Below are 14,745 nucleotides of genomic sequence, written 5' to 3' on the forward strand. Positions count from 1 at the left end.
TTAATATGTCTCTGTAATGTCATTCTTACTCATATGCCTAGATTTTTTAATCTATTTTGTCTGTTATTTGTCCAGTTTGCTTATTTTATACCTATTTTATTTGGGTGATATATGTGGACTGCTTAGCTGATACAGTTATACATCAACAATATGCAAAAAGACCACCCCATCTCCCCCCTTATCATTCTGATCCAATAGCTGATCTCTGTGTGCTGGCAGGGATCAGATTTTGTATAATTATACAGGGGTTGTTATCAGTCACTGATTAGCAGCGGTTTCCCTCCATTACCCGAGTCAGTTTCTGTGTGTAACTGAAGTTTCACTCGCACATTCAAACACGGTTAGAACTGTAATGCAGCAGGAGGGATGAGCTGTAACTGACAGGCAGCCCCGGCTTCTCCGAAGGTTAGTACATAACTTTATGTTAGCACCTTATCTGTGTGAGCCTCATTCGATCCTGTGGGGTTTTAAAGTAATAGTCATTGTATTAACGCATAACTGTCATTTTCCCTCCCACACCTGCTGCAAAATATTACCTTCTTCTTCATTTATAGTCTGTTCAGCAGGCTAGTGTGTAATGGGTTTGGGTTAAACACGTTACATTACTGTTAATATTCACCAAAATGATCTGTTAATTCTTACCTGACACAGACATGTTAGTGATGTGTTCTGGCATTTCTATTTTTTACTGTTTCATCCTAATTGGTGTCATTATTTTTTGTTGTACCCTTTAAATGTATATATATATATATCATAACCATCAATAAATTCTAAATATCTTAAGATCATTGTGACAGTACTGTCTGTAAAATATGCAGTGCAACGGACGCTACAACTAACTTTCTCCCTGTCATGGATGCCAAATGTTTTTAAAACTTTTGTAACCCACGCAAAGTTCTTTGTAATATTGATTTCAACTGTTTAACCCCTTAAGGGCTTTTTTTTTCTCTTTGTACCCTCCTGGACCAAGGTAGTTTTAACATTTTTGTGGTCCTTGTTTTTAACTTTAAATTTATTTTCTCTCTCGTTTATTGTTGTTTGTAAAAAAAAAATTTGGAGGGGGGTTAGGGCTTTCTTTAGATACCATTTTTATCATTTTATCTAACTTCCTATAAAAAATGTACAAAATATGTCTTTTATTTAAAAAAATATTTTACTCATCTACAAAAGCAAATAAAAAAAGCCTGCTAAAAAGATTATATTTGTCCTAAGTTTAGAAATACCCAATATTGTGTTCAGCATCATCTCCTCAGTAGTGATACCACCCACTGCAGAATATGACAGCACATAATATACATACAGTTCTGTGTAAAAGTTTTAGATAGGTGTGAAAAGTGCTGTAAAGTAAGAAGGCGTTCAAATAAGACATGTTAGTAGTTGGAATTTTGTTAAATGCTAAAAAGTACGCAAACAGAAGAAAAATCTGAATCAAAATTAATAATTTTGCGTTACCACCCTCTGCAGAAAATCAGGGATTTTGTAGGCATGTAGTTAGGTGTATGATTAAATGAGAAAAAAGACACAAGGAAGTTATACGGCATTCACAAGAACTCTCTGAGCCGGCAATTTCAAGGCAGATATGGGTTTCCAGATGTCCCGTCCAAGCTCTTTTGAAGAAACCAAATACAAAAGGCAATGTTGAGGACTGTAGATGCAGTGGTCCGCCAAGGAACCTTAGTGCAGCAGATGAAAGACACATAATGCTTACTTTCTTTCATAATCGGGAGATGTCCAGCAGTCTCATCAACTCAGCATTGGCTGAAACCAATGGTACCCAGATACATGCATCTACTGACTATAGAAGTCTGGTCTAAACTGTTCTTCACGGAAGACTTGCAGTCAAAAGCCGTACCTCGAACGTGCAAACAACGTGTGTACAAGTGTGGGGCTGCATTTCTGCAAATAGAGTTGGGGATTTGTTCAGACTCAATGGTTTCTTCAATGCTGAGCAGTGCGGGCAGATACTTATTGATCATACAATACCATCAGGGAGGCACCTGATTGGCCTCAAAGTTATTCTGCAGCATTAGCTTCCATGTTACCTTAATTCTGGTTTTGATCTCTGTCCAACATTACCAAATGTAGCTTGTGTTTACATATATATTTATTCATGTAAATGTATTTACTAGAAGCAATAATACCCCCAACCAAGACCCTGGGTTATCAGTTTTACCTGTTCTTTTGCTATGTAGGCGATTGCTTCAAGTGCCCCATAACCTATTATTATCAGACATGTTGAACAGATAAGATTGTTTTTGCTTGACCAGGAATGCATTTTTTTAATTAATTTATTTATTTATTTATTAATCATTCATTGTACATTTTCAACAATCAATCCTATTCTATCCGAAACACAGTTACTGGTGAACTACAAAAACTGTTTTGAAAAGGCCCATTAATATTAAACAATGTCATTCATTTATTTTGAAGATACGTAAAAATCATTTAACTTTCCACTACTGACCAGAGTACACATTGCAGTTTACAAAATCTTAAATGTGTTGTTTTATTCATTTATAAAAGTACTTCAATACAATACAATTCACCAAAAACAAATGGAACCATCAAGTCCCCGTCCTGCTGTAACAGAAATGAACAGCTGCCCATACAATACAGTGATATTTATCAGATAATTATACATGACAACCCATCTGTGGTATTGTTGATAAAAGAAAACTTTAAGATAACAGACTCCAGACTTAAACATTTTTTTTGGTAATGTGCTTAAAGAACAGTCAAGCAAAATATTATAGATATTATAAAGTATATATTCTAGGAAGCATTATTGTTTTACTCCTAATGCCACCATGCTGTGAAAAATCCCTAAAAGACACAAATCTTAAACCCTGCACCACATCACACAGCCAATACAAAACTATGGTTTTATGATTAACCCCTTAAGGCCATTTTTTTTTATTTTTGCGGTTCTTGTGTATAGCTGTAACACCCTTCTCTCTTACTAAACCCATACAAGTTATATATATATATATATATATTTATTTGGGGAAAAATTAGAACTAGAGAGGCTTTATCTAGATACTATTATTTTGATTGTATTTTTTAATTTCCTATAACAAAAGGAATAACATATGATGACATTTTTGAAAAAAAAACCCAAAACACACACTTTCACTTGACAAAATATTTTACTCATCAATAAAAACTGATGAAAAAAACTGCCAAATAGATTGTACGATTTGTAGAAATACTCAATGCTTTTATTAAAGTTATTGGGTAATAAATACAAGTAGCATTTTGCTATTTCAGAACCTTTTTTTCAAATCCATGTCAGGATATTTTGGAAGATACAGCAATAATTTTAGCACCTCCTTAAACAAAAAAAATGTATATATATATTTTTGGACTTTTCCTTGTTGCAGATTTTGGTGTTGTTAAATGTCTCGACACGGTCTATGCCAAGAAAGCGATCTTTAATCACTTTCTAAGCTTATTGAATACCATGATGTGCCAGGCACGTCACTGGTCGTTAACTGACCTTTAGCCATGATGTGACTGGGGTTAATCAATGATTAGTTTGGAAGATTAGGGTTTTTTTTTTCTTTCAGATATTTGTCACTGGTAGAGAAAACATAGTAACATAGTTCATAAGGTTGAAAAAAGACCAAAGTCCATCAAGTTCAACCTATATACATATTTTGTCAGAATAAATCCCTGGATCAACGTTCTTTCCCTAATATCCATAACTTGTAATATTATTGCTTTCAAGAAACACGTCCAGGCTCCTTTTGAACTCTTCTATTGAGTTTACTATTACAACTTCCTCTGGCAGAGAGTTCCATAATCTCACCGCTCTTACTGTAAAGAACCCCCGTCTGTGCTGGTGTAGAAACCTTCTTTCCTCTTCCCCAGACTCAACATTCTTACCGTTGTTTAAGATCATACATAATAAAATAAAGTTAGATCAACCATATAGTAATAATTCCAAACGTATTGTTTTGTTTTTGCTTAAAAGAAAAGCTCACTTAGGTAAGCAATATTTTACACAATAATTCAAGAATATAAGTCACTGTCTTTAAGTAATGATACAGCAGATAATGCTGAACATGATTACAAAAAAAATGGTTCCTAATGCATATTTCTAAAAAGTGCATTTTTTTTGCTACTCATTCAATTTCATTCCCTTTTTTACAATTTTCAGGCTTTGTTCAGTACTCCAACCATTTCTACTCTGTAGGATGTTGCATAGCGATGTTGCATAAATGGTGGGAAAGAATTCAAGTTTTCATTAAAGGCACAATAATGGAGTCTGCAGATTCTTATTTTTCTATACTTGTATTCTTATTTTTTCCACTTGATCGTTAGTACTGGAAACTGGTTTGCTGTATCTACATCTTCATGTCCAGTTAAACATTTTCATACCCTTGTCTCTTTTTGTACAAGCAGTAATGTTGGGTGATGAAGACAATGTCGAAGAAAATCGAGAATATTTCCAAACCAAACTTAGTTGGGTCTCCGAATATTAACTTCCATTCACCTGTTTCAAGGAAAAACAGCAGTATAATTTAGTGTCATGAATGGTACAGCTTCATTATCTCAGCTACCTTATTACTTTTTTACTCTGACCATAATGTGCAAACCACTACATTCCCATTTCAACAAATCAATCAGCAGTGTGTTAGAAAGATGCCCATTAAATATAAAACAAACAGATCATGACACTTGTTAAGCATTTTTTTACATGGTTTAGCTGTTGTAAGCGCCTGCACTGAGGTTACCTATTCTGAGAACAATTTGATGCACAAACTTTGAAGGCTGCTTTGACATTTGTGCAGCTTTCAATGGCAAATAATAATAATAATATTTATTGACCTATATAGAATCATCGTACTCCACAGTACTGTACAATGCGCTAAAATGTGTTTAAGAATTTGTGAGCTGTTTACGTAGAGCATATTATGCTCATTGTACACTAAACTCGTCAAGGGACAAGATGCAAGCATTGGCTTAAGGTTAGAGTCCTTTTCACTGAAGATAAAAAATTGCACAGTTTTAATATCATCGTTTTTATACTTACCATTGTTATAAGACTGTAAAAACATTTGGATTATACTGAAACTTCGTCCTATAAAATCTAGCAGAACATTTCCCATACTCCATCCTTCAGTGCTTTTTCGACGGAAGTTCATGTAAGCCTGGGAAATGCAAATTGTGTTCCATATAACATAATAAAAACAAACAAGTTGATGGCGAGTAATGAATCAAACAATGTCTAGGTCTCTACACATCTTAAAAGACCTGTTCCACCTAGGGTCCCTCATAAAATATTACCAGATACAAGTTGCATCATGTAAAGGGAGGAAAGAGGAGCCTGCCATTTTATTTTCTGCCAGATGTGAAAACAGCTTTAATTTTTTTATTGCTGTACTACTGTTAAGTCGCTGAAAGGATTTGAAAAAGAATCTACAGAAAAAGAGTATAATATTTAAAAACAGGAATACGTTTATTCAACGCGTATACAAGAGTAGTGCATAAAAATGTAAGTATTTAGGGAAAAAAATTGCTAGATGGAACAGCACCTTTAGGCAGATTCATGGTGACACTCCTTTCTACAGATCAACATTACATGCTGGTGTGTAAATGACGATTACAACTTTCAGCAGCAGAACTTCTCTAGTTTTACATTACAAGACGCTGTATCAGGTGTTATTTACAGACCCTCGTACATTATTTGAAAAGATCTGTAGATCTTCCAGATAAGCTTGAGTGCAAGTGAAAATAGTTAATAATCAACGTATTGCTGATTGAAGATCCATGGTAACGTCAACACTTTACCTGAGGGAAGTACTTCATGAGCGTAATGACCAACTTAATGTGCGAGAAGCAGAATAAGAGCTGCAGCCACGTGACCTTCCCAACCTCGGCCACAATCAGCATGCTGAAAGCAAATAACCAGGCAATGACAAGGAGGCCGATGGCTACTTTGGAAACTTTCTGGATGCCCCGCTGCGAAAACAAAATACAAGTCTTTAAAATGTATATGTACTGGCAACATTAGAGCTGATGCACAAAGTATACAGAAACAGTAAAAAACAAATAACGCTGGGTATAAATGTCTAGCATGTATAACGTTCTTTTTTTTTACGCAATGCATTCCACGATGGTGAAAGTAATCATTTTTGTAAATAATAAAGTCCTCCTGTACCCCCTGTGTAAAACAGAAGGTCTGGCAAGATGCCCGACAATCAATGGTGTTTTTCTGTCTAGACCTGTTCCAGACCAGTGCTCCCTGCCCCTTTAAGTATTTACAAAGCTCAAGCATGAAGTGGATTGTGACCGATATTCAGCAAAATTCAATTTACAAGAAATGTTTAGTTCTGTTGATGTCACTCACTTCGTAAATGCAGCATTGAATGATAGTAATGATCGTACGCAGCACCGCATGGAGGCTGAAAAAAACGTCATTTTAATCCACTGGGATGACTCTGTTGGGATACATCTGAAGAAATTCTTCCTATAATAATAGTTCCAGACATAGTTTAATGAACTGCCCGACAGATTAGCAGAGGAAATTAAAAACCTACCCTAATGCAGTGGTTCTCAACCCGTGTATCCTCAGGACCCACATTTGTCTTTGGTCATTAAGTCGCGACCCAAAAATAAGCTCAGAAAAGATGAGGGAGTGGAAAAGCTGCCCGCGGGCTGCAGCAGGAAGAGGGGAGGAGCAATCAGAAAAAAACTTTAATTAGCTCCCACTAGGAACAGACAGCGACTGCAAACCAATCAAGCAACTTGCTTTGCGGTCGGGGGTAATACTAAAGTACATGCCGGACCGGAGGCTGCCTGATGGCCCTGATTGTTGCGGCCACGGTCCTGACAGCCTGCTGCTCGCGGATTGCCGCTAGAATGTGTAAGGCAGCCCCAGGAAAGTGAAATTTTCCCCGTATGCCTCCAGTCCGGCCCTGACCCTCCGCGACCCACTGAAGACATGAGTTGAGAACCACTGCCCTAATGTACGATATCCAGAACAGCCCAACATTGAAAACGCTGTATGCAATGAAACCAGGGAGATTCAATGCCAAAAAATCTAAACTCAGTCCCACAACGCTGCAATTAACACAAAACATTATTATCATTACTGTCCACAGTAAACCCGGGGTATACGGTACAGCTCAAGCACAAAATGGCACAGCTTTCCCCCATTGGGAGTTTGTTTGCTAATAACTGCAGACAGAAATTGATTAAACGATATTCATAATTATCCTTCTTCAAAGCAAAGCAAAATGCAGCACAAAGCCATAACCATGAAACCACCGATAAAAATAATCTCTACATTTACAAGCAGTTGGTCTAAAATGCTGTATAGAAAAAACGTGTGTGTTTTTGTTTTTTTTAAATTGAAAACTATAAACTTTTTCTTTCCTGCCCTACAAACTTTTAAGAATAGCTAGCTTTCAATCAAAGATTTGCCCTTTCTGGCCACAAATTGAATTCCATATAGAAGGTTCCCCATACAAAAAGGTTTTTTTATATTATGTATTGTAAATGTTAAGCATTCCAGATTTATTTTAATTATTTTCATTGCTGTTTTGTATAGCTATGCACATGTTTTCAGGTTTGCATTGTAACGAAGTAGCATTGAACCCTAGGTCGCTTAAATAGGGGATCAATTTCTGCTATTCACGGAACGCAGAATTTGATGTCACATAAGAGCCATTCAGCCCATCTAGTCTGCCCACTCACATCCTAATCAGTCCTCAGTCTCATCTAAGATTCAGGATAGCTTTATACCTATCCAATTCCCTTACTGTATTAGCCTCTACCACTTCTGATGGGAGGCTGTGCCATTTATCTACCACCCTCTCTTTTTTTCCGCATACATTTCCTACCAACAAATTCAGCAAGATATATGCCTATAACTAGTTTTCTGCATACATGCTAGGTCATCAGTAACTTCAATTTATGTAAATAGTTGGTACCTTTTGCTTCGCCAGTTCTCAAACACTTGTGGATAAAAGGACACAGACCAGGCTAAGAAATAGATCCAGTCTATGATCTGCTCCAAGACCTCCACAGTGAAGCTGTGAATCACCAGAAAACGGACACGTTGCCTAAACAAAAAGATAATATTAATATTATGCTGAGAGTTTATCATCATCAAGAATTTAAATGACAAACCTTTGTTACTGAAAGGCAATATGAGCTACAAGCACATTTAAAATCATGTTGCAGGCATTCCACACCTGCTTCTTAAATCTAACAGCCCTACCAAACAAGAAAATGTACTTTGTGTGAAAACAAAAAGTACACTCTCTTTGTTATTATGTCCTGATATGTAAAACCAAAGAATTCAATCATCCGTTCCTTAGCAGGTCTAAAAATTGGGTAAACACAACCTCAGATGAACAACACATGACATATTACAGGTGTTATGATTTAACAAAAATAAAGCCAAAATGGAAAACCAGTAGACTTGGGCACCAGGGGGCTCTTCGTGTTCGTCTTCGTGCTCGTCTTTGTAAAAAAAAAAAATCTTCGTATTCCGCGAATATTCGCCCGTTCCTGTCTTCTCTTCGGGCGAATATTCGTTTTTCCTTCGTTTTTTTCGGTTAAGGGGTTAATACGGGGTTAACGCGTACCGCAGCAGCTCTATATATATTATATATTCTCGGGCAGAATATTATGCTACTCAGTGTAAAACCAACAGAGGGCAGCATTCTGTCCGAAGATATATTAGCCATATGTGGCAGTGTGTTCGTTTTCATTTATTAATTATTTAAATAAAATATATCCCCATGATCCGCTGGTCTCCCCGCTGCAACAGTTAAATGTCCGCACTCGCAGACATTAATTCTGTCGAACTTGCAAACTCTTTTTTTCTATTTATTTTGGGTTTTTTTTGTATTAAACCAATACACGAAAGGATCATGGGAATATATTTTATTTCAATAAATACAAATAAGCTCACTGCCACATATGGCTAATATATGTTCGGACAGAATGCTGCCCTCTGTTGGTTTTACATTAAGTAGGGAAAAGAAAAAGTGTCGGTGCGCTAAGCTAGTCTCAGGCTCAAATAATACAAATGTATAATATAAGGCCTACCAAACAGTGTGAGCATGCTGCAAATACAGTGTGTTGGCTGTACAATGTATACAAAAAACAAAATACTGTCTGCGCTTCTCACCCTAATAAAGTTGGCAACAAATATATAAACATAATATAAATGAGAGGTTTTGGTTATATGAATTGGCCAAAGCATAATTAAGCTCACCCGCCACGTCAAGGCACACTCTCAATAGGGTGAGATCCTACTCTCACCTCCTACATAGTGGGCACACAAAGCAGTTTATACTGCTACCAAAACCTTATTAATGTGTTGGGGGAGGTGCAATTAAACCTCCTCCCATTTAACCCCTGGACAGCAAGCTGCAACCAGACTGATGAGGAGCCAACAACCTCAAATATGTGCAAACAGGGAAAAGAAAAAGTGTCGGTGCGCTAAGCTAGTCTCAGGCTCAAATAATACAAATGTATAATATAAGGCCTACCAAACAGTGTGAGCATGCTGCAAATACAGTGTGTTGGCTGTACAATGTATACAAAAAACAAAATACTGTCTGCGCTTCTCACCCTAATAAAGTTGGCAACAAATATATAAACATAATATAAATGAGAGGTTTTGGTTATATGAATTGGCCAAAGCATAATTAAGCTCACCCGCCACGTCAAGGCACACTCTCAATAGGGTGAGATCCTACTCTCACCTCCTACATAGTGGGCACACAAAGCAGTTTATACTGCTACCAAAACCTTATTAATGTGTTGGGGGAGGTGCAATTAAACCTCCTCCCATTTAACCCCTGGACAGCAAGCTGCAACCAGACTGATGAGGAGCCAACAACCTCAAATATGTGCAAACAGGGAAAAGAAAAAGTGTCGGTGCGCTAAGCTAGTCTCAGGCTCAAATAATACAAATGTATAATATAAGGCCTACCAAACAGTGTGAGCATGCTGCAAATACAGTGTGTTGGCTGTACAATGTATACAAAAAACAAAATACTGTCTGCGCTTCTCCCCCAACACATTAATAAGGTTTTGGTAGCAGTATAAACTGCTTTGTGTGCCCACTATGTAGGAGGTGAGAGTAGGATCTCACCCTATTGAGAGTGTGCCTTGACGTGGCGGGTGAGCTTAATTATGCTTTGGCCAATTCATATAACCAAAACCTCTCATTTATATTATGTTTATATATTTGTTGCCAACTTTATTAGGGTGAGAAGCGCAGACAGTATTTTGTTTTTTGTATACATTGTACAGCCAACACACTGTATTTGCAGCATGCTCACACTGTTTGGTAGGCCTTATATTATACATTTGTATTATTTGAGCCTGAGACTAGCTTAGCGCACCGACACTTTTTCTTTTCCCTGTTTGCACATATTTGAGGTTGTTGGCTCCTCATCAGTCTGGTTGCAGCTTGCTGTCCAGGGGTTAAATGGGAGGAGGTTTAATTGCACCTCCCCCAACACATTAATAAGGTTTTGGTAGCAGTATAAACTGCTTTGTGTGCCCACTATGTAGGAGGTGAGAGTAGGATCTCACCCTATTGAGAGTGTGCCTTGACGTGGCGGGTGAGCTTAATTATGCTTTGGCCAATTCATATAACCAAAACCTCTCATTTATATTATGTTTACATTAAGTAGCATTGTTCCATATGCTTGAAAGAAATCCAGTTATTATGCAACTTAATGTAAAACCAACAGAGGGCAGCATTCTGTCCGAACATATATTAGCCATATGTGGCAGTGAGCTTATTTGTATTTATTGAAATAAAATATATTCCCATGATCCTTTCGTGTATTGGTTTAATACAAAAAACCCCCAAAATAAATAGAAAAAAAGAGTTTGCAAGTTCGACAGAATTAATGTCTGCGAGTGCGGACATTTAACTGTTGCCGCGGGGAGACCAGCGTATCATGGGGATATATTTTATTTAAATAATTAATAAATGAAAATGAACACACTGCCACATATGGCTAATATATCTTCGGACAGAATGCTGCCCTCTGTTGGTTTTACACTGAGTAGCATAATAACTTTGGATTTCAAGCATATGCTACTTAATGTAAAACCAACAGAGGGCAGCATTGTGTCCGAAGTTATAGTAAGTTATTTATGCTAAGTTAAACGTCCGTACCGGCGACTTTGTTGGTCGCTGGCACTGACATTTAACTGACACAGCAGGGAGACCACTGGTGTCCCTGCTGTGTCAGTTAAATGTCCGTACCAGCGACTTTGTTGGTCGCTGGCACGGACTTTTAACTGTTGCAGGGTCCCAGGTTGATTTTTTTTTTCTGCCTAGCAACTAGTTGTAAAGGGCCATGCGAGTGAGCCTATTGGTCGCTTGCACAGCCCTTTACCCTACGGATTTCTGCTCCCGTTATCCAACGCAGCATCGCAGGGGTTAACGGGAGCGGAAATCAGGAGTTAAAAATGCCGGGCGAGTGAGCCCTATTGGTCACCTGCAGGGTCTTCCTCTGGCATCAACCAATTGGTTGATGCCAGAGGAAGACCCTGCAGGTGACCAATAGGCTCACTCACACAGCCCTGTAACCCCTGATGACGAACCTGCGGATTTCCACTTCAGTCAAGTCCCGCGATGCTGTGAAGATAAGGTAAGTTAGATGGGGAAGGGACCGGGGAGAATAGTAGACGAAGGCGAAGATTCTTCGTGTGTGAGTCTTCGTCTTCGCCTACCTTTTACCGGCACTGTCTTCTCTTCTTCATGTCTTCGGAACAAACACGAAAACGCACTCTTCGTGTTCGTTTTCATGTACGCCCGAAGACGAATGCACAAGTCTAAAAACCAGTGTGTGTGAAAAACTAAGTATTAGCAGTTTGCTGGTTTGGAGGAAAGACATCAGCAATGATCTTAGAGAATCAATTGTTGCTGCCCATCAATCTGCAAAGGGTTATAAGGCCATTTCCAAACAATTTAAAAGTCCATCATTCTACAGCGAGAAAAATTATTCAAAACTAGAAAACATTCAACAGCATCCACTGTAAAGAAGGAATGGTCTGATTTTGCTGGAAGAACAATCTATGAAAAGAAAAAAAAATGTTGTTATATGAATTCAGATTCCAGATGCTACAAACTTTTTAGGAGCTTACCTCTCAGTAGACTGTTTTCTTACCACTTTAGTGACAGGAAAGCAGTCGATAGGAGTGCTTTTGACCCATGTGTGTGGGGAGTCTTGTTAGAATCCATGGAACTTTTGTGGGAGCCAGTGCTGGCTGGTGGCGAGTATACCGCACATACATGATTATCACACGGCATGAAAAAAAAAAACCAAAAGAGTAGAAAGGAAAAGATTTTTTCCCCCTCCCATTATTTCCTTGTATATGCTGGCACTTATTATGGAGTTTGTATTTGTTTTTTGTTAATATGTAATTTAGGGAGATGCTGCCAGTTGCTCCCTGACTGATCAGCAAGTATCTTCTCCTCTGTTGAATGGTGAAAACATTATGGTTTGAGATCAACAATCAAAACCAAAACAATTTGTATGCGTTTTCTTAAATGCAGACACAGAATACACCACTTACTTGGTCCGGAAAATGTACAATGGTGACGTTCTTCGAGGAATAGGTAATGTTAAGAGCAAACACAATTGTTTCATTCACAGGAACAGTGAAAAGGAAAAAAATTAAAATCAACCATGCTAATCATATACTGTTCTATACACGATACGACTGTTTCCCCATACAGTTTACAAAGAAAATATTATTATTGATAATAATAAATAATACCGTGGTGCTTGGAATTAACCATGTTCCTGGTTCCAAAGGAGTCTTTCAAAACATAGAACCAATACTGAAATCTGACAAGCTGATGATAAAAGATCAGGCTTTTGTAGAATAGACCAACCATTCAGGCTAAATATATTCTCCTACCATGGCCACATTTTAGAGAAGGTGCACAGAGTTTGGTTAGGGTTCCCGTGTTCCAGTTTCAAGTAAGAAAAAGGGAGACTGCAGCCACCATATGCACTTTAATGCACATGATAGCCGAGATGTCCTTTCTTTCTTTATTTTATGTCGTTTTTGCAAATGCCTGGGAGATTCTGCAGCATCCCCATTTGCCCCTCCACCCCAGCTATTTCCCATGCAGAGATGCGTTCAGCAACGTGTTTACGTGGTACATGCGGAGGCTGCACCCCGATAAGAAAAAATGAAACAAAAATTCATTTTTCTGCCTTGCATTGATTTGTTTCGTTGTGGCCCCCTCCTCGTTATTTTGTAAAAATTTTATTAAAAAGCAACATTTGTAGGAATCCAAAAGCACGAGTCTATTGGGTGACTCATGTTGAGTAATTAACCTCCTCTGAGAAGAAAAATGTGTGATATGTGATAATTATATGTGGTGTAATAATTATAATGAACAATGTCACACAGTGACAGTCAGTAAGGCTTAATAAAAACCCCAAAAAACACCATAAACCTATCAAGCTTCCAAACCTAGAAGATCCATAATTGGACTGGACCAGATATATACTTGTAGCCATGGTAACCCATGATTTTGCTTTCCCATCAAATGATTTCTTTTAACTATTTAAAGACTTGGCCAGTTGTGGCTTATGCTTTACTAAGGTATAATATTAGAGGAAGAGTCACTATTTACACATAGCTAGAAACAGCAAAATTGATTTCCTTCATTTAGAAACACAGAATTCGACTGCAGAGAAGAACCATTCGGTCCATCAAGTCTTCCAAATTGTTCCTGATGCAAAGACTCAGACTTTAATCAGTCATCGGTCTTGTCTTAGATTCAGGACAGTTTTACCTCATGCATGCTTCAATTTCCTGAATGTTTTTGGCTCTACATATAAAAGACGTGAATAAACCTAAAATCACGTGAGGTGTATATATAATAAATAGGTAATATAATACTTCCCTGATAAGACTGCAGCAACCCAAAAACGAACACTCCTCCTCAGGGTGTAAGAATTCAAACGAACCAAACAATAATGGGGCGCAGATACATATAAGGAAAAAAACAATAAAACCAATAGTGTAGAGTGTAAAGCTAATGAGGTGTATGAAGTTGCTATTGCACTCACAAAAGAAATTGATGATTCAGACCCATCTATGTAGAACGTAAACTTCTTTAATATTCTTTGTAGATTCTAAAAAATAAACTTAAAATAGTGTAGTATCCGAGAGGATATAAAAATAGCCAGCAGGAAATACACTCACATTTAATTCGGGCACATAAAGTGCTTGAAGAGTGTCAGTGAAGAGTCCACCGGTTAATGAATGTAGAGTAGTCCAAAAAATGTACTTCTAAACGCGTTTCGCCGACTTGGCTTCTTCAGTAGAAGTATAATCTATGAAATAAATGATCTTATCCCGTTGGTGTGTTTTTTATATACAGTTACTTCCGCATATACGTCATCTCACGTTGTCCGTTTTCGTCATCACGTCGTCTATTTACTTTTGTTGTTTTTCGATCTTTTGTGCGTCATTACGCATTGTCGCGGGTATTCTACATCCTCCGTTTTCCCTTTTGTTGCTGTGTATCTCTCATCCTTCGTGTATGTTCATTTATTATTGTTTTTTGTGCGTCATCTTGCACTGTTTTGAATGTTCTTTGTCCTCCGTTTTCCCTTTTACTGCCGTGTGTCTGTCCGTCTTCCGTATAAATAAAGATGGGCGGTTCAAAGTTCCGAGCAAGCGGCTGGATTTAAAGTCACACGATCCTCTCAAGGGTAGAGTTAGAAAATGTAT

At 37.7% G+C, this 14,745-nt stretch overlaps 1 protein-coding gene across 1 annotated transcript; it reads right to left on the reverse strand.

Annotated features, from left to right (window-relative positions):
• Positions 1–4,364: 4,364 nt before the first annotated feature.
• Positions 4,365–14,490, reverse strand: LOC149277404 (cystinosin-like). The gene is given in 7 exon segments (XM_089502984.1): positions 4,365–4,495; positions 5,036–5,153; positions 5,794–5,964; positions 6,353–6,472; positions 6,966–7,065; positions 7,938–8,069; positions 14,453–14,490. Coding segments are annotated over 7 exon segments (810 nt in total).
• Between the last annotated feature and the right edge of the window lie 255 nt (positions 14,491–14,745).

The sequence above is a fragment of the Sceloporus occidentalis genome, unplaced genomic scaffold (assembly GCF_023333645.1).
Source record: "Sceloporus occidentalis isolate IW3139 unplaced genomic scaffold, rSceOcc1.0.p SCAF_215, whole genome shotgun sequence".
Classification (NCBI taxonomy): Eukaryota; Metazoa; Chordata; class Lepidosauria; order Squamata; family Phrynosomatidae; genus Sceloporus; species Sceloporus occidentalis.